General features: G+C 42.7%; 2 protein-coding genes across 16 annotated transcripts in view; one reads left to right on the top strand and one right to left on the bottom strand.

Moving 5' to 3' along the window:
• Positions 1-9,333, top strand: part of LOC105482123 (cAMP responsive element binding protein like 2) — a 31,239-nt gene extending 21,906 nt beyond the window's left edge. Inside the window, exons 2-4 of the mRNA XM_011742073.2 lie at positions 854-1,051; positions 2,623-2,767; positions 6,206-9,333. Coding sequence (XP_011740375.1) covers positions 854-1,051; positions 2,623-2,767; positions 6,206-6,210 — 348 coding nt within the window. The 3' untranslated portion in view covers positions 6,211-9,333. The remainder of the gene's footprint in view (positions 1-853; positions 1,052-2,622; positions 2,768-6,205) is intronic.
• LOC105482129 (G protein-coupled receptor 19) overlaps positions 1-27,383 on the bottom strand; it is a 96,859-nt gene that overhangs the window by 35,198 nt on the left and 34,278 nt on the right. For 10 of the 15 annotated variants that reach the window (XM_011742110.3, XM_071072187.1, XM_011742100.3 and 7 more), the window contains one exon: positions 24,096-27,061. The exons of 1 other annotated variant lie outside the window; for it this stretch is intronic. In XM_011742110.3, the coding sequence (XP_011740412.2) occupies positions 25,763-27,061 (1,299 nt within the window). In that variant the 3' untranslated portion in view covers positions 24,096-25,762. Of the gene's footprint in view, positions 1-1,045; positions 1,251-16,511; positions 16,635-24,095; positions 27,062-27,383 lie in introns of those variants that run through there. 4 more of the 15 variants (XR_003018166.2, XR_011609335.1, XR_003018165.2 and 1 more) reach the window with 4 other exon arrangements.

Here is a 27,383-nt window from a genome sequence, read left to right as displayed (position 1 = left end):
ACCCCAGCTCTACAAAACAATTTTTTTTTTTTTTAATTAGCCAGGCATTTAAAAAAACCTAGACCCAGCTACTAGGGAGGCTGAGGCAGAAGATCACTTGAGCTCAGGAATTCAAGACTGCAGTGAGCTATGATGGTGCCACTGTGCTCCAGCCTGGGTAACAGAGTGAGCGAGAACCTGTCTCAAAAAAACAAAAAACAAAAAAAGAGGGTGCCTGGACCATGGCTTACTCCTAGCACTTTGGGAGGCCAAGGCAAATAGATCACTTAAGCCCAGGAGTTGGAGACCAGCCTGGGCAACATGGGTGGAACCCCATCTCTAAAAACAACAACAAAAATACAAAAATTAGCTAGGCATGGTGGCTCACGCCTATAGTTATAGTGACCGGGGAGGCTGAGGTGGGAGGATCACCTGAGCCCTGGAGGTCGAGGCTGCAGTTAGCTGTGATTGTGCCACTGAACTCCAGGCTGAGTGACAGAGTGAGACCCTGTCTGGGGAAAAAAAAAAAAAAAAAAAAATTCATGAACAAAATATTTACTAGATATTTTTTAGTTTTTTATTATCCATCTCCGTATGGTTTATAAAGTTTACTGGTGAGCTATTTAAACTTCATTATCAAATAAATAATAAAAATGTACATTATTTCTTCTTTCACGTTCATGGTTTCAAAAGTGTCAGAAAATAAATTATGAGGCAAAGACCCAGAAGGCATTTGATGGGATTATGCTTTCTTAGTTCCATAGGCTTCACTCAAGTTTTGTTTGTAAATGTTCTCTTTGCTAATATGCAGCCATAGTCACTTTTCTGTACACAGAACTAAGGGAAAAATTATTTCTTCTCTCGCTTGCTGAAGGTGGTTGGAGGCAAAGTAAAGAAGCCCGGTAAACGTGGTCGGAAGCCAGCCAAAATTGACTTGAAAGCGAAACTTGAGAGGAGCCGCCAGAGTGCGAGAGAATGCCGAGCCCGAAAAAAGCTGAGATATCAGTATTTGGAAGAGTTGGTATCCAGTCGAGAAAGAGCTATATGTGCCCTCAGAGAGGAACTGGAAATGGTAAGAAATTGTCAATAAACACATGAAAAAATCACCCTAACAAATAAATAACACATTAAAATACGAAGATACCAGTTATCACCTGTCCAGTTGGCAAACATTGGAGAGACTATTAACCTGTTAGCCAGGATGGGGGCAAATAGGCATCTTCATACACTGCTGGTGGGAGCGGAGTGTACATGACTGTCACACTGAGGAACTGTTTATGAGAGAAGAAAATGGAAAATAACCCAGATGGACAACAATAAAGGACTGGTTAAATAAATGTTACTACATTCATATATTGGACTGCTTCGTAGCCAGTAAAAATCACAATGCACATCTATTTACTGATGTAGAAAGATACTCACAATATATTGGCAAGTGGACAAAGCAATATAACAATGTGTAACTGTGCATGGCATAACCATTCGTGTTTAAGTGACTTTATTTATTATTTTTTAAATTTTTATAGTTTACTTTTTTGAGACAGAGTCTCGCTCTGTTGCCCAGCCTGGGGTGCAGTGGCGCGATCTCGGCTCACCACAAGCTCCGCCTCCCAGGTTCACGTCATTCTCCTGCGTCAGCCTCCCAAGCAGCTGGGACTACAGGCGCCTGCCACCACGCCCAGCTAATTTTTTTTGTATTTTTAGTAGAGACGGGGTTTCACTGTGTTAGCCAGGATGGTCTCGATCTCCTGACCTCGTGATCCACCTGCGTTGGCCTCCCAAAGTGCTGGGATTACAGGCGTGAGTCACCGCACCTGGCCAAGTGACTTTATTTATTTTACATGTTTTATTCACTCATCCATTCAGATGTTGGACAGTGGCTGTAAAAATGTGAAAGAGAGTAGATAAAACAGAATTGAAACTCCATTATTGTGAGTTGAGGAAGGAAGTGACAGAAGAGAGAGATGATATTACCGTGATCATTATACAACTGAGACAGGCTTCCATAGGTTTTTAGAAAGTAAGACAACAAGGTTGGAACATGAAGAGAGGGACATGAACAGTGTTGTATATATTGTCCAGATATATACTATTCAGTAGATTTTTTTGATATGTTGAATATGTGACATGCTATCAATTATTTCTTACTTTCTGCAGTGTAAGCCACTTGAGGGCAGGATCTTTGGTCAGCTTTGTCTTTGTATACCCCCAAAGTCCCTAGCATGCACTCTGGTAGATAGTAGACGTTTAATGATTACTTGTTAAAGAGAGAAAGAAAATTACTGACATTTCTTTGTTTTGGGAGTAGAAATAATACTGTGACAAGTGTATATATATATAAAAGATGAATTCTAACTAGTGGCCCACTGTGGGGAGATGTCCTTTTAACCACAGGGGCCTTTTAAATCTGAGCAACACTCCAATACATCAAAGACGATTCAGCAGCTGTTTTTCCACCTCTTCTGAAAGATGGCAGATCTCATACATGTCTTAAGTTTATAAATAGGTAATACCATGGAAAGTGGGTTTCCCAGCAGCGAACATGACTTCTAGCCATGGGAGTTCTTATGTCTAGGATTTCTACCAGTGGTTCCTGAACTCTGAGGAGTAAAGGTTTATTTAAATATGTTTTACATATTTCAGTACAAGCAGTGGTGCATGGCAATGGACCAAGGAAAAATCCCTTCTGAAATAAAGGCCTTACTCACTGGAGAAGAGCAGAACAAATCTCAGCAGAACTCAAGCAGGCATACCAAGGCTGGGAAGACAGACGCTAATAGCAATTCCTGTAAGTACAATCAATGGGAGAGTTTATATTTAAGAGGGTATCTTGGCTGCACACAGTGGCTCATGCTTATAATCCTAGCACTTTGGGAGGCTGAGGTGGGCAGATCACTTGAGCCCAGGAGTTCAAGACCAGCCAGGGCAACATGGCAAAACGCCATCTCTACAAAAAAATACAAAAATTCACTGGACATGGTGGTGCACACCTGTAATCCCAGGTATTCGAGAGGCTGAGGTGGGAGGATCACCTGAGCCCAGGGAGGTTGAGACTGCGGTGAGCCATGATTGTGAGACCCTGTCTCAAAAGGAGGAAAAAAAGGGGTATCTCAAGGTAGGGTTTCTGTTGACCACTTTTCTTAGTATGTCTTTAAATAAAATGTTGATGCCATTTTTAATACACTAATAAGCAAGTGAAAGGGCATTAGATTCTGGCCAGGTGTGGTGACTTCTGCCTGTAGTCCCAGCACTTTGGGAGGCGGAGGCAGGCAGATCACTTGAGGCCAGGAGTTTGAGACCACCCTGGCCAGCATGGTGAACCCTATTTCTATTAAAAATACAAAACTTAAGCGTAGTGGTGTGTGCTTGTAATCGCAGCTACTCAGGAGTCTGAGGCACAAGAATTGCTTTAACCTGGGAAGTGGAGGTTGCAGTAAGCTAAGATCATGCCATTGTATTCCAGCCTGGGCAACAGAGCAAGACTTCGTCTCAAAAAAAAAAAAAAAAAAAAAAGAAATGGCATCAGATTCTAAATATTAAAATGCGTTTTACATGGAGTCTATAAAGAGCAACTGATAAATTTATCAAAATTTTATTATTAATAGACTTAGTCCATAAATGGGAGTGGCACTAATCTAGCTTTTTGTTAATAATACTACCTTTATTTGTATTTCGATTTACAGTTTACAAAGTACTTTCATTTATATTTATCTTAAATATTCCCTACAATGATTGTGTTAAGGAATTATACTTATTTTATAGATGAAAAAAATAGCAAAAGGCTGGGTAAGGTGCCCAAGGTCACACAGCTTTAATGGTAGAACCCGTCCTCACCTAGTCCAGGCTCCCTAGTGCAGTAGCCCATCACTGTAAGGATTGTTTTAATTGAAGTAAAATTCACTTAACATAAAAATTGAGAGCCATTTAGTACATTCACAATGTTGTACAACCATCCCGTCTATGTAGTTACAAAACATTTGATCACCTCAAAAGATAATCCTGAACCCATTAACCAGTTAATTCCCATTGCCCACTTCCGCCAAGCCCTTGCAACCATGAATCTGCTTTCTGTCTCTATGGATTTACCTATTCTATATATTAATATTTTATATACATGGAATCTATACAGTATGTGACTTTTTGTGTCTGGCTTCTGTCACCTAGTATAATGTTTTCTTTTTTTTTTTTTTTTTGAGACGGAGTCTCGCTCTGTCGCCCAGGCTGGAGTGCAGTGGCCGGATCTCAGCTCACTGCAAGCTCCGCCTCCCAGGTTTACGCCATTCTCCTGCCTCAGCCTCCCGAGTAGCTGGGACTGCAGGCGCCCGCCACCTCGCCCGGCTAGTTTTTTTATATTTTTTAGTAGAGACGGGGTTTCACGGGGTTAGCCAGGATGGTCTCGATCTCCTGACCTCATGATCCGCCCGTCTCGGCCTCCCAAAGTGCTGGGATTACAGGCTTGAGCCACCGCGCCCGGCCTAATGTTTTCAAGGTTCATTCACATTGTAGCGTGTATCACCAGTATTTAATTCCTGTTTATGGTCAAATAATCATATATATACAGTTGTTTATCCATTGATGGACATATGTTTTTACTTCTCGGATATTGTGAATAGTACTGCTCTGAACATGTGTGTACAGTATTTGTTTGCATACCTGTTTTGAATTCATTTGTATATACAACTAGGAGTCAAATTGCTGGGTCATATGGCAATTCTATGTTTAATTTTTTGAGGAATAGTCAAACTGTTTTCCATAGTACCTGAAACATTTTACATTCCCACCAGCAATGTATGTCTGTTCCAATTTGTCCACATCTCATCAATACTTATTTTCCATTTTTTAAAACTATAGCCATCCTAATGGGTATGGAGTGATATCTCATTGTGTTTTATTTGCATTTCCCTAATGTCTAATGATGTTGAACATATTTTCATGTGCTTGTTGGCCATTTGTATGTATTCTTTGGAGAAATGTCCAAGTCCCTTGCTAATCTTTAATTAGGTTTTGTCGTTGAGTGGTAACAGTTCTTTACTGTGGTTGCAAAACCTTTATCAGTTACATGATTTGCAGATATTTTTTCCCCTTCTCTAGGCTTCTTTTCACTTTGTTGATAGTGTTCTTTGATGCACAAAATATTTTAATTTTGTTGAAGTCCAATTTATCGATTTTTATTCTTTTGTTACTCATGCTTTTGGTGTCATATCTAAGACTCCATTGCCAAATCCACAGTTATGAAGATTTACCTGCCTCATGTTTTCTAAGAATTTTATGGTTTTTACTCTTTTATTTGGGTGGTTGATCCATTGTGAATTAATTCTTCTATATGGTGTAAGGTGGGAGTCCATGTGTTGCATGTGAGTATCTAGTTGTCCAAGCAACATTTGTTGAAGGAACTGGAGACTTTAAAATGAATATGTCCTATGTTGATTTCTTCATTATTGTTATTACTCTGGGAGCACTTTAAATAGCTATAAGGAAATGTTGCAAACCTTTTTTTTTAATTAATTTTTTTTTTTTTAGGTCAACCTCTGGGAGCACAGAACAACTTTTTTTTTTTTTTTGAGACGAAGTCTCGCTCTGTCACCCAGGCTGGAGTGCAGTGGCGCAATCTCGGCTTACTGAAACCTGTGCCTCCTGGGTTCAAGCGATTCTCCTGCCTCAGCCTCCCGAGTAGCTGGGGTTACAGGTACATGCCACTGCACCCAGCTAATTTTTTGTATTTTTAGTAGAGACGGGGTTTCACCGTGTTGGCCAGGCTGGTCTTGAACTCCTGACCTCAGGTAATTCACCTGCCTCGGCCTCCCAAAGGGCTAGGATTACAGGTGTAAGCCACCGCACCCGGCCAGAACAAACTTTTTATGTTTTAAATATTTTTTACAAAATTGAAGAAATTGGCTTTTTGATAACTTTTATTAGATGAGATAACATTTGTCTTCATGTAGGTTGACAACTGCACTAAAATCTCAGACTCCACCACTATACACTTTGCCCATAACCAAAAACCACTTCTACCCCAAAAGCTACTGAAATGTTTAAAAATTAGAAAAACAAAACATTTGCCTTCATCTAAATTAAATTAATGGAAAAAAGCCAAATCAGCTTTTTTTTAGTCTGTGTTTTTTAAAATTAACCTTACTGAAAATAAAATTTTGTGCATCTTAAAACAGATTAATTAAACTTTATTGACTTTTAAAGCATTCTTACATTGGTAACTTTTATTTTTCAGGGTGAAGATTATATAAAGATGAGTCAGTGATTGAAGCCAATATTCTGATTCCAATGGAAGATGGATGGGCAAGAGTGTACTTCTTGGCTCCATTTACTACCTACTGCTCAGTAGTCATCTCTGTAAATCTGCAGTTTCTACCAAAATGTGTGATCATAGATCTCAAAGGATCTGGCTTTAACTTTCAATACTTAGCAAATCTACAAACATTCAGACCTGTCTGGTCGGTGTTGCCACCCACGACATTTAACATGTTGTGATGCTTGAAAACACAGGAGTAGAGAAAACGGATGAAGATTGTATTTTTGCACCTTAACTCCACATTGCTTTATTGGTTAATTTATATTCTTTCCATGTAATTCATGTAATTGTATGTCTGTGTGTGTTTATATCACCACCTTTCATGTTTTTGATTGCCCTACAAAGAGAAACCAAATGAGCTGATTACTGACTGTAAGTTCTCAGCCTTTATGGACCTAATCTTATTTTTATTTACTTGAGTAATGTTTATTCTCTGCATGAACCATGACTTCTCCTGTGAGCCATTCCAGCATAAGCTGTGAATATGTATTAACAAATATATACATTTCTATTTTTATAATCCATAAGGATATGCCTGTTTTAAATAAAATACATACTAACAAAATCTATCAGGAAAACCCTGAAGACAGCTTCTAGTTAAAACCTTTGTTGCTGTCCTCTCAAACTATATTTATAAAAATTTGCTAGGGCCAAATCCATACTTGCAGAATAATTCATCAAATTTTATTTTTAAGTGAAAAGTAACCTTTCAGGCATTTCAGCAGCATACATTGACAACCTAGGGTATATATGTATGTATGTTTCTTATTGTATGTCTATATATGTATGTGGGGAGGACAGGAGTGAATGTTCACACACATTTTCTTGCGTACTCAACTGAATCAGAGAATGTTTCTGAAGAAAGTAGGATGAAATTAGCTGCTGAGATTGAGTTTCTGCCTTAAAATCTGTAACAAAAAAGGGGACAAATTGCTGGTAGATCTATTGACCATAGCCATCATCAGAACACTTAGTTTCTTCCCAGACATGAATTTCCTGACAGGCTCTGAGCCAGAAACACACTGTGGGCATGCATCTGGTTCAGCCCTGGCTATGCCTCCACTGTGGAGGGAAGCATTGGAACTGGAGTTGTGCACAGCATTGCAGCTAGTGGGCCTGGCTGGGGGTGCAGAAGAGCAGGGTAATTCTTTCCAGTTCCCCTTGCAGCTACACATCCTTTCTTCCTGACTACCAAATGGAGTGACGGTTGAAGAATCAAGCTCATAATATAATAAACCCAGACAGACCCAGAAATCTTTTAATTTCCCCAGCGAGATACTTTATCACTCTCTCTTCTCTTTCCCATGGTTAAAACAGGAGTTGTGTTCTCTGTCGCTGCTAAATTATTCTTCACTCGAGTGAAGCAAATACTTAGCTTCCAAATAAAATACGTTGTGTTCTGAACTGGCAGTTTAAGAGGAGATACTGTAGTCTAGATTGTCTTTGAGGTAGAACATGCGATGGACCACATAGTTTAAGATTACAAGGTACTTTCCCTCTTCTCTCAGGCCATGCATTTGAATAAAGTGCCTCCCTTTAGCCTGAGCTCCTAAAGACCTCTTGTACTTGGGTTGCAAACTCAGATCTCTAGTCTAGTCTAGTCTAGTCATGTGTGACTATGTACTGAGATACCACTAGCCCAGTTTGCTGGGTCTCTCTTATTTTTTGGAAGTTGGGGGTTTAATAATATTTAATGTCTTTTTAGGATCATAAACATAAATAGATTTGTTGATATTCAGGCCTTCAGAATGTAAGGGTTTTAAATTTAGCATTCAGATTGTAATTGGTATGTTTTTGCCATCTGGTCTACTCAATTGTATATGTTTATTCTGCAGAACAACCCAAGATTTACTTTATGTTGCTTTGTTCAGTACCTTTTGAATTCCTCCAGAAGAGTTGTTTTCAAAACAAACATTCCAAAATGAATGTGGCTCTTCAATGGAACGTCTCTATTGTGCTTGAAGTATTTCTTCTCTGGTTGTAATTCTAAATTACAGAGTCATTTGAGCTTCCTCCCCTCCCGCTAGTATCTTTACAGGAGCAGGGAAGAGCAGTGACTTTATCCTCAGGTAGAGGATGTGTAATTTTGGGTGAAGTTAAATTACAATTTATTTGAGGTTATTCCTAAACCTATTTATTTGGTATTTTGGAGGAGATCACACTAAGAGAACGTTGATTGCCTCGGCTATTGTGCTGGCTGGACACTTTGGTCACTTTTGAAGCATGTTAATAAATGTCACTGATTAAAACAGCTGGAGCATTTCCTTCCCATTCCAGTGAAGGAGCAGCAGAGTGAAATCCTGGCACCCCTCGCCTTCTTGTGATGACAAGAAGGCTGACAGTCACAGAGTCCAGGAGAAGGTGCTGCTCTCCTTGCTTTCTGAGTAAACAGAGTAATGTTTTCTTTTTCTTATTTTCCCAAGGAAAGAAAGGGGGAAAATATATTTGTATGTTTAGACCAGTCAAATTCTGTCATTATTTTATCTTCAACCTGCTGTATATTAGAGCAGCTGAATATAATATGGAATAAGCTTGACCAGGTCAAGTTTTAGGATATAGTTGAATTTCTTTAAAAAGTTTTCTATTTTATCTAAAATCTTTCTATTATATCTAAATCAGAATGATCGTCCTGCAGCAAATTCACATTACTGTTTGCTGGCTAATCGACAGTATTTATCAGCATCACTGTGTAGCATTCTATTTTAGCATCTTTGAATTATGATCATTTGATTTGGCTAATTACAAAAAGTACAGGTTTAAACTGGACTTACCTTGAGTTAAAGGCAAAGAAAATCTAAAAACATAAATGTTACGTTTCATAAGAAATCAGTTGCATATTATCCATTACATACTTAGTTTTTAAAAGAAGAGTCACCTTGAATTATTTTTTGAGTCACCTTGAATTATTTGATCTCTCAACCTGCTTTCTCATCTGTAAAAAAGGGGGGAGGATAACTTTCACAGGGTAATTGGTAGCCTAAATAGGAGTTACAGAAAACTGTTTGTTAAATAGGAAAGAACTACATTAAATTTAAATATTCACATTATGCCTGTGTTTGACTATTGTTAGGATTTAAATCACTAAAGATCAATATATTTAGTGAGTTGGACTCTATGTAGTACTGTAGATATCACATTTCCCAAGTCATCTTAGCTATATCATGTCTGTCCTTGGAATGGTATAGTTGGAGGCCCTTTTTAGCAATAATAGCCTTCTTTTGATTAGACTAACATTAAGAACAACTAATATTCCATCTGGCAATATCATCCTATAATTGTCCGCATAAAGCAGGCTTTCAGACTGCTTGGTAACTTGGCTCTCTTCTATTCCATCCATTTCACTTAACTACGAGGTGGTCATGAATCAGTGACTGGACTGCCTTGTAAGGTTGAGCTGATTTTGCACTGCACAAAAGTATGCAGTTAAGGAGGCGAATGGACCTAAAAATCTAGTTCACATTCCCCTCAACGAGCTATGTGTGGAGGAAGGGGCTCCTGCCTTCTCACTAAGGTGTACATGTGGCACAGGTCTCCCCAGAAGAGATGTCTTTTTCTAATTTGCCCAAAGGGGATACCTGTCTTAATTTATCCACCAGGGGGTGCCTTTTTAAAAATGTGCAGAGCCGTGGTGTGTTGCGGCTGGCTTTTGCTGGCTCCCCAGAGGAGAACCAATTGTGTGCATCTCTTCCCAACTTGATGTGCAGTGACATCAGGTTGGTAGCTTTTAATGGACAATGGTAGGAATATTTATATCGTAGAAATTAGAAATTGCTGCAGATTGTGGATCCCCCACCCCCTCAGTCAGTTTCTAACACACCACTGAAAAAGGCCCAATGTAGGCTAGCATTGCATTTCCCAGAGCAGGCACACTGGAGTTCCAAAATGTGTATGATTAAAGGACACATAGAGCTAGAAGAACTCTATATAAAGTTTTAGGCAGCTTGGAGATGTCCGTATCAAATTCAGATTGGTTCACAGACACATGGTCGTTCTGACTCAGAAACTGTTATGGGTCACAAAAGAATATGCAGTCCAACTCTAGAAATGACTAGGAAGTGAATCAGCTGAATTATTTTTGAGATGGAGTCTTGCTCTGTCACCCAGGCTGGAGTGCAGTGGTGCCATCTCAGCTTACTGTAGCCTCCACCTCCTGGGTTCAAATGATTCTCCTGCCTCAGCCTCCTGGGTAGCTGGGATTACAGGCATGTGCCCCCACGCCCAGCTAATTTTTTTGTCTTTTTAGTGGAGATGGAGTTTCACCATGCTGGACAGGCTGGTCTTGAACTCCTCACATCAGGCGATCCGCCTGCCTTGGCCTCCCAAAGTGTTGGGATTACAGGTGTGAGCCAACACGCCCAGCCGAATCAGCTGAAATCTTAAGCCTTAGGGTAAAAGCAGGCACAACCAATTCACCTACTGTGTTGTGATACAGTTCACCAGACACTCCTGGATTGAGGAGGGCTAGAGCTGGACAGTGAACTCTGGCTTACAGGCCATTTTGACTTTGCAGTAAGATAAATATTTGGGCAGGAAAATTTTCCCATGATCCAACAGAACCCAATCCAATCTTACCATGCCTCAGCAACCCTTTCCTGAGAAGGAAAGCAGTGCTTGGCAAGCACATTATAAACCTGAGCCCAGGTTTATCCTCTTGTGTAATCAAGTCTATGGGGTGGATGTGACAACACCTGTGCCTAAGCTAGGTGGGCTTGAATAGTCCAGAACGAAATAGGCCAAAGGCTGTCCCAAGCCAACTCTGAGTTTCAGATGTTACCACTTAAGTGGAACAGAGACCATGCTTGTCAGCATCACAAGAAAAGTTTCTACAAGACTTATGGCAATAAATAAATACCTCTAAACCTGCTCCTTCTCAAGCAAGGACAGGCCTCATCTGCCACAAAGGAAGAGAAAGAATATCAAAAAAGTAAGGAAGAAAGAAAACAAAAAGATAGCCAAGCCTTTTTTCAGAAGGAGGAAGATAGTTCATATAGGGGCTGTATTAGTCCATTCTCTCATTGCTATAAAGAAATACTTGAGACTGGGTAATTTATAAAGAAAAGAGGTTTGATTGGCTCACGTGGTTCTGCAGGCTGTACAGGAAGCATGACTGGGGAGGCCTCAGGAAACTTACAGTCATGATGGAAGACAAAGCAAGAGCAGGCATCTTGCATGGCAGGAGTGGGACCAGGGATGAGGGGGTACCACACAATTTTAAACAACCAGATCTTGTGAGCATTCACTATACAGTACCAAAGGGGGATGGTACTAAACCATTCATGGGAACTCCACCCTCATGATCCAGTCACTTCCCACCAGTCCCCACCTCCCAACACTGGGGATTACATTTTGATATGAGATTTGGTGGGGACCAGTTCCAAGCCATATCATTCTGCCCCTGGCCCCTGCAAATCTTATGTCCTTCTCACATTGCAAAGTACAATCATCCCCCTCTCAGTAGCCCCCCAAAGTCTCAAATAATTCCAGCATTAACTCAAAAGTCCACAGTCCAAAGTCTCATCTGAGACAACACAAGTCCCTTCCACTTATGAGCCTGTACGATCAAAAACAAGTTACTTCCAAGATACAAAAGAGGTACACGTATTGGGTAAATATTCCCACTCCAAAAGTGAGAAATCAACCAAAAGAAAGGGGCTACAGGCCCTATGCAAGTCTGAAACCCAGCAGGGCAGTCATTAACTCTTAAAGCTCCAAAATCACCTTTGACTCCATGTCTCACATCCAGGGCACACTGTTGCAAGGGGTGGGCTCCCAAAGCCTTGGGCAGCTCTGCCCCTGTGGTTCAGCCCCCATTGATGCCCTCATGGACTGGTGTTAAGTGCTAGTGGCTTTTCTAGGTGTATGGTGCAAGCTGTTGGTGGCTCTACCATTCCAGGGTATGGAGGATGGTGTCTCTCTTCTCACAGTTCCACCAGGCAGTGCCTCAGTGGGGACTCCCTGTGGGGGCTCCAGTCCCACACTTTGCCTCCTCAGTACCCTAGCAGGTTATCCATGAGGGCTCTGCCCCTGCAGCAGGCTTCTGCCTGCACATCCAGGCTTTGCCATACATCTTCTGAAATCTAGGCAGAGGCTCCCAAGTCTCAACTCTTGCACCCTGTGCACCTGCAGGCTTAACACCATGTGGAAGCTGCCAAGGCTTATGGCTTGCACCCTCTGAAGCACCAGCTTGAGCTGTATCCAGACACCTTTGAGCCACGGCTGGAGGTGGAGTGGCTGGGATGTAGGGAGCAGAGTCCTGAGGCTATTCAGGGCAACAGGGCCCTGGACCTGGCCCACGGAACCATTCAATCCTCCTAGGCCTCTGGGCCTGTGATGGGAGAGGCTGTCTATTAGATCTCTGAAATGTCTTGAGGGCTTAACCTGATTGTCTTGACTATCAGCAATTGGCTGCTTTTTACTAAGTAAATTTCCGCAGCGAGCTTGAATTTCTGCCCTGAAAATGGGCTTTGCTTTTCTGCTACATGGCCAGGCTACAAATTTTCCAAACTTTTATGCTTTGCTTCCCTTTTAAATATAAGTTCCAGTTTTATGTCATTTCTTTGCTCATGCACATGAGCATATGCTGTTAGAAGCAGCAAGGCTAAATCTTGAATGCTTTGCTGCTTAGGAATTTCTTCCACCAGAAGGCTGAGCATGGTGGCTCACGCCTGTAATCCCAGCACTTTTGGAGGCTGAGGTGGGCAGATCACGAGGTCAAGAGATTGAGACCATCCTGGCTAACATGGTGAAACCCCATCTCTAAAAAATAGAATAAATTGGCGGGCGCCTGTAGTTCCAGCTACTTGGGAGGCTGAGGCAGGAGAATGGCATGAATCCGGAAGGTGGAGCTTGCAGTGAGCCGATATCGTGCCACTGCACTCCAGCCTGGGTGACAGAGCGAGACTCTGTCTCAAAAAAAAAAAAAAAAAAAGCATTTTCTTCCACCAGATACCCTAAATCATCATCATCAAATTCAAAGTTCCACATATACCTAAGGCAGGGGCACAATGCCTCCGAATTCATTGCTAAAGCATAGGAAAAATGATCTTTGCTCCAGTTCTCAGTTAAGTTCCTCATCTCTGTCTGAGACGTCATCAGCCTGGCCATCTCTGTTCCATATCACTATCAGCATTTTGGTCACAACCATTTAACGAGTCTCTAGGAAGTTCTAAATCTTCTAATCTTTCTGTCTTCTTCTGAGCCCTCCACACTCTTCCAACATCTGCCTATTACCCAGTTTCAAAGCCGCTTCCGCATTTTCAGGTATCTTTATAGAAATACCCCACTTCTGGTACCAATTTTCTGTATTAGTCTGTTCTCACATTCCTATAAATAAATACCTGAGACTGGATAATTTATAAAGAAAAGAGGTGTAATTGGCTCTTGGTTCCATAGGCTGTATGGGAAGCATGGCAGCATCTGCTTTTGGGGAGGCCCCAGGAAAAAGTGGGAGCAGGCATCTTACATGGCAGGAGCAGGACCAAAGGGGTGGGGGAGATGCCACACACATTTTTAATAACCAGATCTTGTAAGAACTCACACTATACAGTACCAAAGGGCGGATGGTGCAACTCTGCCCTCATGATCCAGTCACCTCCCACCAGACACCATCTCCAACACTGGGGATTACAATTTCACATGAGATTTGGTGGGGACACAGATCCAAATCATATCAGGGGCCAAACCAAAGATGAAAGTCGGCAATGCCTGTTCCCTTGTTGGAGTAACCTCACCTTTTTACCACTCCAGATAAAAAAAGAAAAATCCATGTGCCCATGAGCCTTTTGAACCAGGCAGAGTAAGAAATCTACCTAGCAATAACCAATAAAATGTCTTTAAAGCTGACTGTAGTAGCAACAGTCCTCTTCCTGGAATAGTGGGGAGAAGGGAGTCTTTAGCACAAACCAGAAGAACCCAGACTAGTATAAGAAACAAACTGTAATAAATCTGGGCTCAGGAGATGATGACTCATTTTAGATGATAGAGGGGTACCCAGCTAGATACATTTGAAGTAGGAAATTGGGGAAGATGATTCCAAATACATGGGACTCATCACAGAGTTCCTTTATTTTTATTACTATTTTTGAGACAAGGTTTTGCTCTGTCACTCAGGCTGGAGTGCAGTGGCATGATCTCAGCTCACCACAACCTCTGCTTCCTGGGCTCAGGTGATTCTCCAACCTCTGCCTTCCAAGTAGCTGGGACTACAGGTGTGTGCCACCACACACCTAGCTAATTTTTTCTTTTTAATTTCTATTATGGATATGCTGGGAATAACTGGCTGATTTTTAAAAAAATTTTATAGAGATATTTTGCTATGTTGCCCAGGCTGGTCTTGAACTCCTGGCCTCAAGCAATCCTCCTGCCTCAGCCTCCCAAAGTGCTGGGATCACAGGTGTGAGCTACCATGCCCAACTTCCTTTAAATGATCAGTCTTAGTGAAATTAATACTTTCAGATCATTAGGCATATCATTATGTGACGACACAAAACATCAAGCTAAAATGTACTCATCCATTTGTTTTTTGTGTTTTTTTTTGTTTTTTTTTTGAGACAGAGTCTCGCTCTGTCGCCCAGGCTGGAGTGCTGTGGCCGGATCTCAGCTCACTGCAAGCTCCGCCTCCCGGGTTTACGCCATTCTCCTGCCTCAGCCTCCGAGTAGCTGGGATTACAGGCGCCCGCCACCTCGCCCGGCTAGTTTTTTGTATTTTTTAGTAGAGACGGGGTTTCACCGGGTTAGCCAGGATGGTCTCGATCTCCTGACCTTGTGATCCACCCGTCTCGGCCTCCCAAAGTGCTGGGATTACAGGCTTGAGCCACCGCGCCCGGCCCCTCATCCATTTGTTATTAGGTAAGATGAAAATAGAAGGCTCTACAAGTCTGATATGTGCCAATATCATTTTAAGTAAACATGACATTTTAGGAGCTTTTTTTTTTTTTTTTTTAGTAAAAAACGTAACCAGTTGTGTACTGATAGATGTTTAACAACTGACTCCTGGTTGGGGGGAGGCCTAATTTGTAGTATTTGCCAATTTCTGGGGTGGAAATATTCCCACCAGAGTTGGTTTCAAGCTACTGTGTTCTTAACCAGCTCTCAAAGGTTTCGAAAATTCAGGATGGCTCTTGCAAGTGTGTATGAGCCAATTGTACATCATGGGATAACCGACATGGTATAAGGATGGGATATCAGTTAGGAAGCTTTCAGCTGCAAGTAAAGAATCCACAACTAAAATTGACATAAATAATAAAGACCTATCTCACATAATAAGTCTGAGGACTACAGTGGCTCAACAATGTCATTAAACAGTTTACAAATGTCATGGCAAAGTCAGGAAGTTACCCTATATGGTCTAAAAAGGGGAGACATGAATGATCCACCCCTTGTTCAGCATATAATCAAGAAAAAACCCACAAAAATGGGCAACCAGCAGCCCTTGGGCTGCTCTGTCTATGGAGTAGCCATTCTTTTATTCTTTTTTTTTTTTTTTTTCCTGAGACAGAGTCTCACTCTGTTGCCCAGGCTGGAGTGCAGTGGCACAACCTCAGCTCACTGCAACCTCTGCCTCCTGGGTTCAAGTGATTCTCATGCCTCGGCCTCCCAAGTAGCTGGGATTACAAGTGCCCACCACCATGCCCAGTTAATTTTTGTATTTTTAGTAGAGCTGGGGTTTTACCATGTTGGCCAGGTTGGTCTTGAAATCCTGACCTCAAGGGATCCGCCCGCCTTGACCTCCCAAAGTGCTGGGATTATAGGCGTGAGCCTCTGTGCCCGGCTCATTCTTTTATTCTTTACTTTCCTAAATAAACTTGCTTTCACTTAAAAAAAAAAAAGTCATTAAAAACCCAGAATCGGCCGGCCGCGGTGGCTCATGCCTGTCATCCCAGCACTTTGGGAGGCCGAGGCAGGTGGATCACGAGGTCAGGAAATCGAGACCATCCTGGCTAACATGTGGAAACCCCGTCTCTACTAAAAATACAAAAAATTAGCCGGGCGTGGTGGTGCGGTGGTGCGTGCCTGTAGTCCCAGCTACTCAGGAGGCTGAGGCAGGAGAATCGCTTGAACCTGGGAGGCAGAGGTTGCAGTGAGCTGAGATCGCGCCCCTGCACTCCAGCCTGGGTGACAGAGCAAGATTCCATCTCAAAACAAAACAAAACAAAACAAAACAAACCCAGAATCTTTCCTTCCTTGTCCACCATCCTCTGCAGATTGGCTTTCACCCTCAGCTTACCCGCTCATGGTGGTAAGACGACTGCTCCAGGCATCACTCTCCAGGCATCACTCTCACAGCCATGGTCTAAGGAGGAAAAGGAGTTCTTTCTTGCTACTGTTAACGGTGGAGGGTCTCCAAGTTCTTGACGTTTTGAACAAAGAATTGGACAAAATGCACAAACAAAACAAGGAAGGAATGAAGGGTTTTACTGAACATGAAAGTACACTCCACAGTGTGGGAGCCAGCCTGTGCATAGGGGCTCAAAGACCCTGTTACCGAGTTTGTGTGAGTTTACAAAGTCATTTACTCAGTGTATGCCCTATGGAGAGGATATTTCCTGTCATAGCTGAAGTGTGAATCAGCCTTATGTTCCCTGCCTCCAGACCCTATTTTTCTGCCTCACTACTTCATCTTATCAGGGAGAAAAACCTTTCCCAGATGCCCTCTTAACAGACTTATCTTTACATCTCATTGGTCAGAAGTTTGGGCTATATGAGCACCAGTAAGCCAATCACTGATAAGAGGGAAAGGAATTGCCATGATTGGCTTAAACACAGTTAATCCCTTAAAACCATCACTTCATTGCTACTTCACACCTGAACAAAATTAGTGCTGTTAGTAAGGAAAGAGGTAGAGTGGCTGTTAGGAAGTACAACTAACAATGTCTACCACAACAAATGAATGCCGTTAACTATGGAATAAACCAGAGATCATCAGTAAATGACTGAGCTTTGGGAGAACTTCCTAAATTCCAATCAAGGTGACTTTGGTAGAATCTCAAGAAAGCACACCTAAATGTGATATAATTTATTAAGTACAAGCCAATTCTGCCCTTTTATGAGAATATATGACTAGATGGAGGATGATCAGAACAAATAAAATGGAAATCAAAAGAGTCAGAAGGTGATAGAGTTTATTCAGCATTCTTCAGAAAGAGACTATGAATATGGCATACAAAAGTCTAGTTGTCAAAGAGGTACATGCAAATATTGGGCTGGGATGGTTCGTTAGGTCCTTTCATGGCCTGAATGAAATAAATATATTTCAAAATACTTCAGTGCTATAGAGGCTGATTCTTCTTTTTTTTTCCTTTTGAGACAGGGTCTGGTCTGTTGCCTAGGCTGGAGTGCGGTGACATGATCTCAGCTCACTGCAACCTTTGCCTCCCAGGCTCAAGCGATCCTCCCACCCCAGCCTCCCAAGTAGCTGGGACTACAGGCATACTCCACCATACCCAACTAATTTTTTTGTATTTTTTGTAGAGATGGGGTCTTGCCATGTTGTCCAGGCTGGTCTCAAACTCCTGGGCTCAAGTGATCTGCCTGCTTTGGCTTCCCAAGGTGCTGGGATTACAGGTGTGATCCACAGTGAGCCACTGTACCTGGCCAGTTCTCACCACACCCGGCCAGGGTTTATGCTTTTTAAAAACTCAATAAACAAGTCTGGCATGGTGGCTCATGCCTATAATTCCAACACTTTGGGAGGCCGAGGCAGGTAGATCATGAGGTCAAGAGATCAAGACCATCCTGGCCAACATGGTGAAACTGTCTGTACTAAAAATACAAAAATTAGCAAGGCGTGGTGGCGGGTGCCTGTAGTCCCAGCTACTTGGGAGGCTGAAGAGGAGAATCGCTTGAACCAGGGAGGCGGAGGTTGCAGTGAGCTGAGATAGCCCCACTGCACTCCAGTCTGGGCGACAAAGCGAGAGTCCATCTCAAAAAACAACAACAAAAACTCAATAAACTTTACCTCTAGAGAGAGGTACTGGGAGAAAAGTCTAGGGTAAGAGACAGATTTAGTTTCCACCACATGTCATTTTGTAGTGGTAGACAGTCTCTAAAATGTCCCCCCGTGTACCTGCCTCTGATATTCATACCCTTGTTTGGCCCCTCCCCTTAAGTGTGGGCAAGAGCTGTTAACTTGCTTCTGACCAACAGAACACGGGAAAGGTGATGGAATGTCATTTCCATGCTTAGGCTACATAAGATAGCAACTTCTGTCTTGATAGCAGCCCCTCTCCTTTGATGCTTTATGAAGCAAGCTGCCATACTGGAGAGGGCCATGTGCAAGGAGTTGAGGGCCAACAACCAGCAAGGATTTGAGGCCCTTGATGAATTGAATTCTGATAACAACCACACGAGCTTGAAAGCAGATCCTATCTCAATTGAGCCTTCAGATGAGACCCCACCCTGGTTGACACCTTGATTGCAGCCTTGTGAATCAGAAGGTTCACTGTTAAGCAGTTAAGCTGTGTCCAGATTTCTCACCCACTGAAACTATGAGATAATATAGGTGTGTGGTTTTAAGCTGCCAAAAAAAAAAAAAAAAAGGCCCCAAAACAAAACAAGACAAATTAGCTGGGCATGGTGGTGTGCAACTGTAGTCCCAGCTATTATATTTCGAGGGCAGAGGCAGGAGGATCATTTGAACATGGGAGGTTGAGACTGCAGGGAGCCGAGATTGTGTCACTGCCCTCCAGCCAGTCTAGGTGACAAAGTGAGACCCTGTCTCCAAAAAATAAACAAACAAACAAACAAACAAAGGCTGCAGCATCAAATCTTGCCTGCTGGCCTGCACTACAGATTTCAACCTTGCCAGCAGCACCCATAAATTGCATGAACCAGTTCCTAAAAGTAACTGTCCATCCATCCATCATCTATGCATATTTCCTATTGGTTCCATTTCTCTGGAGAACCCTAATATGGGTAAGTACTGTTATTTCCTCCATTTTAATCATGGAGAAGGCGGGGTCTGAGAACAATTTCCTTAAAGAGCTGGTAAGCAGAACCTGGACTTGGACCCAGAAAGTTTGACTCCAGAGCCCTTGAAAATAACCATTATACTATTCTGTAACTAAGGACAACTGTGCTGGTTGGCTATCTCACTGGAGTTTTGTACCTATTTTTTTTTTTTTCTGATTTGTAAAGGGTCATTCAAGTGCAGTGCATCCGCCTAGAGAACCAGATAGCATGGAAGTGAAATGACCCTTGACTGATGGGCAGAGACCCATCCGTTCCTCTCAGCTGTTGTGCTGCCATCCTCCCCACCACGCAACTCTTCACAGCTACTATTTTGTTGTCCAGCAGTCTGTGCTATGGTCTTATTGTCCTTCCCGAGCAAGCATAGTCAGGGTCCTACTGGCCAAATGTACAGTAGTCTCTTAAAGGAGACTGTTCTTTGGAAGATACTGCAGGGAAGCAGAATAGAGAGGATGCATTCGGAATTCCCCTCAAGGAGTTTGAATCTCCTATATCTAGGGGTTGTGGGTAAACAACTGGAAATGCCTTCCTGACTGCCTGCTGGGAATCAGCCTATGTTTCAAGACCTCCAGACCTGCATCATAATCCTCAAACCAGATACATGTGAACTCCTCACTGCAGAGCCCAGCATTTGTTGGAGATCTTTCTTCTGTGGAACTAAACTCATACATTCTTCAAATTATTGGTGAATCCAAATTGCATAACCCTACATATAGAACTTAATTAGGGTGCACAGAGAGTCTGTAAAGCAATTCTTTTAAAGAGGCTTCTTCTGGCCAGGCCAGTGGCTCACACCTGTAATCTCAGCACTTTGGGAGGCCAAAGCAGGAGGATCATTGAGGCCAGGAGTTCAAGACTACCCTGGGTGGCAAAGCGAAATTCCATCTCTACTAAAAAATAAAAAATATATATATATAAAAGAGGCTTCTTCTGAGAAAGAAAATATAGAGCTCTTGAAGCATTCAATTGTGCAAAAAAGTTCAGAATGGCCCAGATTGTAGGGGCTGACTTTAAAATAAATTGAACTGCCTACTTACCAGCAGCATATGAACATTCACTTGTAGGGAAACTCTAGATACACTGCTATGAAAAAGTCCATGAATTCTCTGAGTCAGTGATGAAAAGAGCGGAAAAGGAAAAGACAGGGCCTGGCCAAGTGTGGGTGGCACTAATGCCAGCTTGGTGGTCTGATGGAGTTTTTTTGAAAATGATCACATTTGTAAAATGGGTTTAAAACAATATTTTGACTAGTGATTTCATGTCTGAAAAGGGTATTATTTTGGCATTTCCTCCAGTGTTTAAATGCTTTGTGTTTTGAACACACTGATTGATTACTTAATCTACAGCTGCTTCTGGGTGCTCAGCAATTTTCCCTGTCTTGTTGCTATGAGACGAGGACTTCCCTGAATTCGCCCGTGTGACAGGCATTGTGAAGAGGTAGTGGGCTCTGCCCACAAGTCACAGTGCCATCAAGCGGCCATTCTGGAAAACTGTTAGAGGAAGTCGGTTTGTTTCCAATGTTCTCTAATTACGGCACTCTAAGGTCATCATTTTCACAGATGAATTAGCAGGTTAAATGAACAGTGAAGGCTTATGTATTCCTTTCATACTCTCCTGCACACAGTTCGGATTTTAAAAATCGAATACATCCAGCCTGGCCAACATGGTGAAATCCCGTCTCTACTAAAAATACAAAAAAATTTGCAGGGCGTGGTAGCACGGGGCCTGTTAACCCAGCTACTCAGGAGGCTGAGGCAGGAGAATTGCTTGAACCTGGGAGATGGAGGTTGCAGTGAGCCAAGATGAGTGCAGTGGCAGATCTCAGCTGCAACCTTAGCCTCCTGGGTAGCTGGGACTACAGGCACGCGCACCACACGCGGCTAATCGTAGAGATGAGGGGTCTCATTATGTTGCCCAGGCTGGTCTCAAATTCCTGGGCTCAAGCGATCTGCCTCGCTGGCCTCCCAAAGTGCTGAGGAATAAATAAAACTAATGTATTAAAAAATAAATGAATCCGGCCGGGCATGGTGGCTGACGCCTGTAATCCCAGCACTTTGGGAGGCCAAGGAGTGTGGATCACGAGGTCAGGAATTCGAGACCAGCCTGGCCAATATGGTGAAACCCCGTCTCTATTAAAAATACAAAAATTAGCTGGGCGTGGTGACGCATGCCTGTAGTCCCAGCTGCTTGGGAGGCTGAGGCAGAAGAATTGCTTGAACCCAGGAGGTGGTGGTTGCAGTGAGCCAAGATTGCACCACTGCACTCCAGCCTGGGTGACAGAGTGAGACTCCGTCTCAAATAATCAATCAATCAATCAATCAATCAATCATGCCACAGCAAGCCAAACGGCAAAATTGAAAGAAAGTTGAACTAGTGGGTAGGAGACATTGTAGGTTAGCCCTAACTTCACCTCTCTTGGTCTCAATTTCCGCTTCTAACTAATGAAGGACTTGGGTTAGGTCTCCCAACGTCCCTTCTGCTCTAAAAGTGTCTAATCCCTTGCTTCTTTTACATATGGTTTTTAGAGGAGCACAACCTGGAAGCGGATCCTGATCAGGTCTTCCCAGCTGAGCTTGGTTATGTGGCTTTAAAGCGAGCTTGTGCAAATGGCAGCAAGGACGGAAGGGCAGAAGAGGGTCTGTGCCCACGGGGAGAGGTGAAATTGCCAGCAGTCTCTGGCAAACGACTCCACTCCCCACACGCTTGGTGGAGATGGGCCTCCACCGAGGATAAAATTGTCATTTCTGAGGGAGAAGTCTGGCCCAGGGTATCAGCTCCGGGCATGGGGGCTAATCCTGTGAAGAAAGGCTCACAGGCAAGTGCATCTGGGCAGGATGTGCTTATTGACTCAGCAGTAGGCTGGACGTTAATGTATTCAATGAAGATGAGAAGAAAGAGAGAATTCACATTCCACTCTAAGGATGCATCCCTGTCCCTTCCCTCCCCACCCACAGTTTATGAGACCCTGGAGCCAGGTAGGAGAACTGCCTCTACTCTGAAGCCTGCTTCCCACTGTTGCCTTGCATGGACTCCTGTTTGGAGGCCACATGAATCTGGGTCTGTGGTGCACCTCATTGTCTCCCTGTGGCTTAATTCTAGTTCTTGTGGAGTAAATGTGAGGTGTAGTGAAGGCTGTTCTTGTGTTGCGGGACTTACGCAAATTTTTATCAGTCTGTGCATTATGTGAAGCCTCCTCCAAATTCAGGATCAAGAGAGACACCAGGAATGCTGAGTATTAAGCTAAACAAAAATACGGTGAATTACCAACACCCTGAGAGACCATAGCTGAATTAATACAGGTCATGCGACTTTGGGGCTCTCTTGAATGTGACTTAATACTCTTAATTTGTCATTATTTGGGGGATTAAAAAATACCTTCTGGCCGGGACGGTGGCTCATGCTTGTAATCCCAGCACTTTGGGATGCTGAGGCGGGTGGAACACTTGAGGCCAGGAGTTTGAGACCAGCCTGGCCAACATGGGAAAACGCTATATCTACTAAAAATACAAAAATTAGCCGGGTGTGGTAGCTGTAGTCCCAGCTGCTTGGGAGGCTGAGGCATGAGAATCGCTTGAACCTGGGAGACAGAGGTTGCAGTGAGCTGAGATTGTGCCACTGCACCCCAGCCTGGGTAATGGAACGAGACTCTGTTTTAAATAGAAAAAAAAAAAAAAAAACTCTTTACAAAAGAGCTTGTATGACATTGTCTCACTGAACATCCATCTACTGTAGTAAACTCCCAGAACATTAGACACAATAGAGCTTAGAAATCACCTAGTGTCATTCTTTTCCATTTAAACTGAGACCTACAAATACATAAAAATAAAATGGAAACAAATTAAACTTTTCACACTGTAACTCTAAAACATAATATTTCACATAAAAAGACAAACAGCACAACTACGGCAGGGGTCTCCTATATTTTAACAAGTCTGAACCATGAAATTCAAGGGCTAAGTGAGGTAAATATCTGGCACATTTTGTTGTTTTAGAGCCATTTGATGATGGGATAAGAATGTGAGGGGGAGGGGAAAAGGGAGAAAGAAAAATATGATATATTATTTCTTTTCTTTTTTTTTTTTTTTTTTGAGACGGAGTCTTGCTCTGTCGCCCAGGCTGGAGTGCAGTGGCTGGATCTCAGCTCACTGCAAGCTCCGCCTCCCAGGTTCACGCCATTCTCCTGCCTCAGCCTCCCCAAGTAGCTGGGACTACAGGCGTCCGCCACCTCGCCCGGCTAGTTTTTTGTACTTTTTAGTAGAGACGGGGTTTCACTGTGTTAGCCAGGACGGTCTCGATCTCCTGACCTCGTGATCCACCCGCCTCGGCCTCCCAAAGTGCTGGGATTACAGGCTTGAGCCACCGCGCCCGGCCATGATATATTATTTCTATCTTTGGAATTTGTGATTGAACAAAGCCTCTCAACTTAAAAACATCAGCTCTGTAAATGTTTTGTAGATTAAATATTTTGTTATTCTTTGTCCCAAACATCAAAACGTAATCTTGTCTCATTCCCTTGTGTCCGGGAGGTAGGAAGGTACAGGTTTCCCTCCTTATCGCAAACATTCCGCAGCACAAGTCCAAGAACCTATCTACAGCCAAGGAACCGGCTCATTACATTTCAACTAGACCCTTTTTAAGAATCACCAATGAATCTTAAATTCAGCTGATTTTTTAAAATTGTAGATAAAAAAGAGGCCAGGCGCGGTGGCTCAGGCCTGCAATCCCAGCACTTTGGGAAGCCGAGGCAGGCAGATCTCCTAAGGTCAGGAGTTTGAGACCAGCCTGGCCAACATGGTGAAACCCCGTCTCTATTAAAAATACAAAAATTAGCTGGGTGTGGTGGCAGGTGCCTGTAATCCCAGCTACTTGGGAGGCTGAGGCGGGAGAATCACTTGAACTTGGGAGACAGAGGTTGCAGTGAGCCAAGATCACGCCATTGCACTCCAGCCTGGACAACAGAGTGAGACTCCGTCTCAAAAAATAAAAAATAAAAATAAAAAGAACAGCTAAATTCTCTTAGACCTTTGACTTCTACCAAGGCAGTGGTCAGGAAGCCCTTCAAGGCCTGAATGGGTTTGGCCCCTCGTGTTCTCTAGGGAGACATCCGAAATGTCAAGGAAAGAGCGACAGACAGACATGCGGTTAGAGGCCTGAGTTTGAATACCAGCTCTGTCACATTCCAACTTGGGCAGGTCACATAACTTTTGAGTTCCAGTTTGCTCGTCTATAAAAGGGATGATAATAAATATATCAGAGAATTGTTGAGAGGATAAAGGAGATAATGCATGTAAAATTGCTGAACAACTGGAGTTATTATTTGCAGCTCTTGTTAACTAGGGCGTGAAAATGCATACTAGTCTTGTCTCTAAACCCTTTATTGTTTAAATAAAAACATTTTTTAAATGTGCTGGCTGGTCCTCGATTTGAAATAATGGAGATCTGGGAACCAGAGGAAACACATTCCCTAGTTATCACAGGCAAAGAAGAGTTTGAGTTTGGCCAGGGTATGGTGCTGTGCCCTGGAGAGAGATGAGGGAGACCAGGCTCTGGCTAGAGAAATGGCCTCAAGTTTCTAGGAGAATGAGGAAGGCAGTCCTTGCCCTTGCTGTCCTGGTGTATAGGGGTAGGGCTGGGCAGCTGAAAGTCTCGGCCTGAATGGCAGAGCCTGTACAGAGAAATGCCATCTGTCATGTCTGTCTTTGGCATTTTTTAGATATGCTAGCAACAGCACCTGCGCATTTACTTGTATATAACTCAAAAATGGGAAGTAAATGTCCTAGACACAGCCTAGATGGGGCACAGATGTCAGGAAAACATTGCATTGACTTTGCATTTTTCAAGGCTTCATCAGCTGCTTAGAAGGATAAAAACAAGAGAAAGAGCAAGAGAAATTAGGCAACTCTATGCTTTTCCCCCCTAAGAATCTTGATTAAAATCCAACCACAGAAGACTTCCCAGCAAGTTCCAATATATGACGTGCTTTCCATAGCAGATCTGGCTAGTGGTTACTTGCAGGAAGGTAACGTGACAACCTATACACTATTAACTCATCATAAATGTTGCCTAGTGAAAGAAATATAAATCTGATAGGTGACATGAGGATTTCATTTGGAACTGAAGCCCATAGTTATAAAACTTCAGTAAGGAGGAGAAAAACAAAACAAAATAAAACTAGATTGAATCATTAATCAAAGACTGTGTGTATGGCTTAGGTTTATGTTTTTGAACCAACAGTAAATAAGTGTTAAGAAAGCATTTCTTTTTTATGCATGTAACTAATATATTAATAGTAAAAGGACCGTTGGCTGTAGCTCAAAGTGAATGCTTTCCCTAAAACATAAAAAGCAAGTAAAATAAAACCCACAAAAACTACAATAAACAAATGAACGCATTTTACAAAATAAAACATTTCCCTTGGAAAGTTGAGGGAAAACAAATATGTAAATAGCTTCTGTTTTTATAATTAAAGCTTTTTAATCTCTGGTGCATAACAATTGAAAGAATGAGAAATTAAACAAAAGTATTTGGTGGATTTGAGTTAATGGGCCAAGCAAGCTTTTTTTCCTTGGCTTCTCTGTCAAATGAGTCATAGATTGAGTCTTTGGTAATAGTTTTGGCCATGGAAGGGATTTCTGAAATGCCAACATAGTTTTTTTTGGCCATCCTTGAACTCGTTGTGATAGTATAGGCATTGCTTCGGTAACATTTCATAGAGGACATGCAAAAAGTCTCTTTCATCCCTCTCCGAAAATTGGCATTATAAATTGAATACAGAGTAGGTTTAGAGGCTGAAGAACTAAAGGATATCCATGTGATAGCTGTGAAAACAAGGGAACTTTTCTTATAGTCTTGTTCATGTGGGTGCCATAGCTGAGCTACATGAAAAGGCAGCCAGGAGAGCAAAAACAACAGATTTAAAATGAGGAACATCTTGATGGTTTTCACTTTTGTCCGAGGGACAATGTTCATTGTCCTCCTCACTGTTCGGCCATCTGTGCCTATTCTCCAAATATATTTTATGACCTTTTGGTAAAATAAAATTATGAGGGCAGATGGAATCACAAAGCCCACCAAGAAGTGGATGACAGTATAGGCAGTGCCTTCCCAAGAGGAAGGGAGGAAATAGTTACAATGACTGTCCCAGTTGGAGCCATAGAAAAAGAGCACAGGGGTCACAAAGGCTGCATCAAAGATCCACGATGCTGCGATCATTTTCTTGGCTTTTTCTCTGGACACCTTGAAGCTCAGAGGATAGACGATGGTGTAGAACCGGTCTATGCAGATGGAGAGGAGAACATAGATCTGGACACCTGGAGTGAGATACTGAAAATATCGCACAACCTTGCACATTGCACTACCAAGTGTCCACCTTCCAGTGGTGAACTGGAGCAGGACGAAAGGCGTGCTGGCAACGCTAATGAGAAGGTCAGCACATGCCATGGAGACCACAAAGTAGTTGGTGGTAGACTGAGTCCTCCTACTCCTGTGGATGACCAAACAAACCAGGGAATTGCCGAAGATAGAAAACAACCACAGAGTCCCAAAGAAGATGCTGGCTGTGGCCACTTCCCCGGGGTTCAGTCCATAGTGCAGATGTGTTTGGTTGCTCATCCAGCTGTGCTCCTCACCTAATTCCATCAGGTACTGGCTTGGCAGAGGTGTGGCTGCTGCAGTGCAGCTGCGGTTTTGGAGTGGTACCAGAAGTGTAGGAATAATCAACTGTGGCTTGCTGTTATCCATTCTGTGAGCAAAAACCATATTCACTTTTTTCCTCTTAATTCTGGATGGGGAAAAGAAGAATGAGGCCTCCTGTTAAAAAGGTGTCATACAGGTTGGTTATGATTATGAAGGTGAATGATCTTATTTGACATTTAGATTGGTTGTCATTTGTCTATGAGTAGGACTTGTGCATTGGCAGGAAAACATAACTACTATCCAGAAAAAGCTTGGCCCCCATTTTGTTTTCATTTTAGGAGCTGTTTCAGCAGATCCCAGCTCAGGCTCTCTCTGGCCTCACCTTCTCTTGAGCCTTAGTCATAATACCAAGCCCCACTCCTACACATATCCTTTTCCCTGTACTCATCAGAGATCACAGAGGATTAGGGAATCTCAAATCTGGCTCATACTAAGG

Source organism: Macaca nemestrina, chromosome 10, assembly GCF_043159975.1.
Source record: "Macaca nemestrina isolate mMacNem1 chromosome 10, mMacNem.hap1, whole genome shotgun sequence".
Classification (NCBI taxonomy): Eukaryota; Metazoa; Chordata; class Mammalia; order Primates; family Cercopithecidae; genus Macaca; species Macaca nemestrina.
This window is presented reverse-complemented; position numbering and strand designations above follow the sequence as displayed.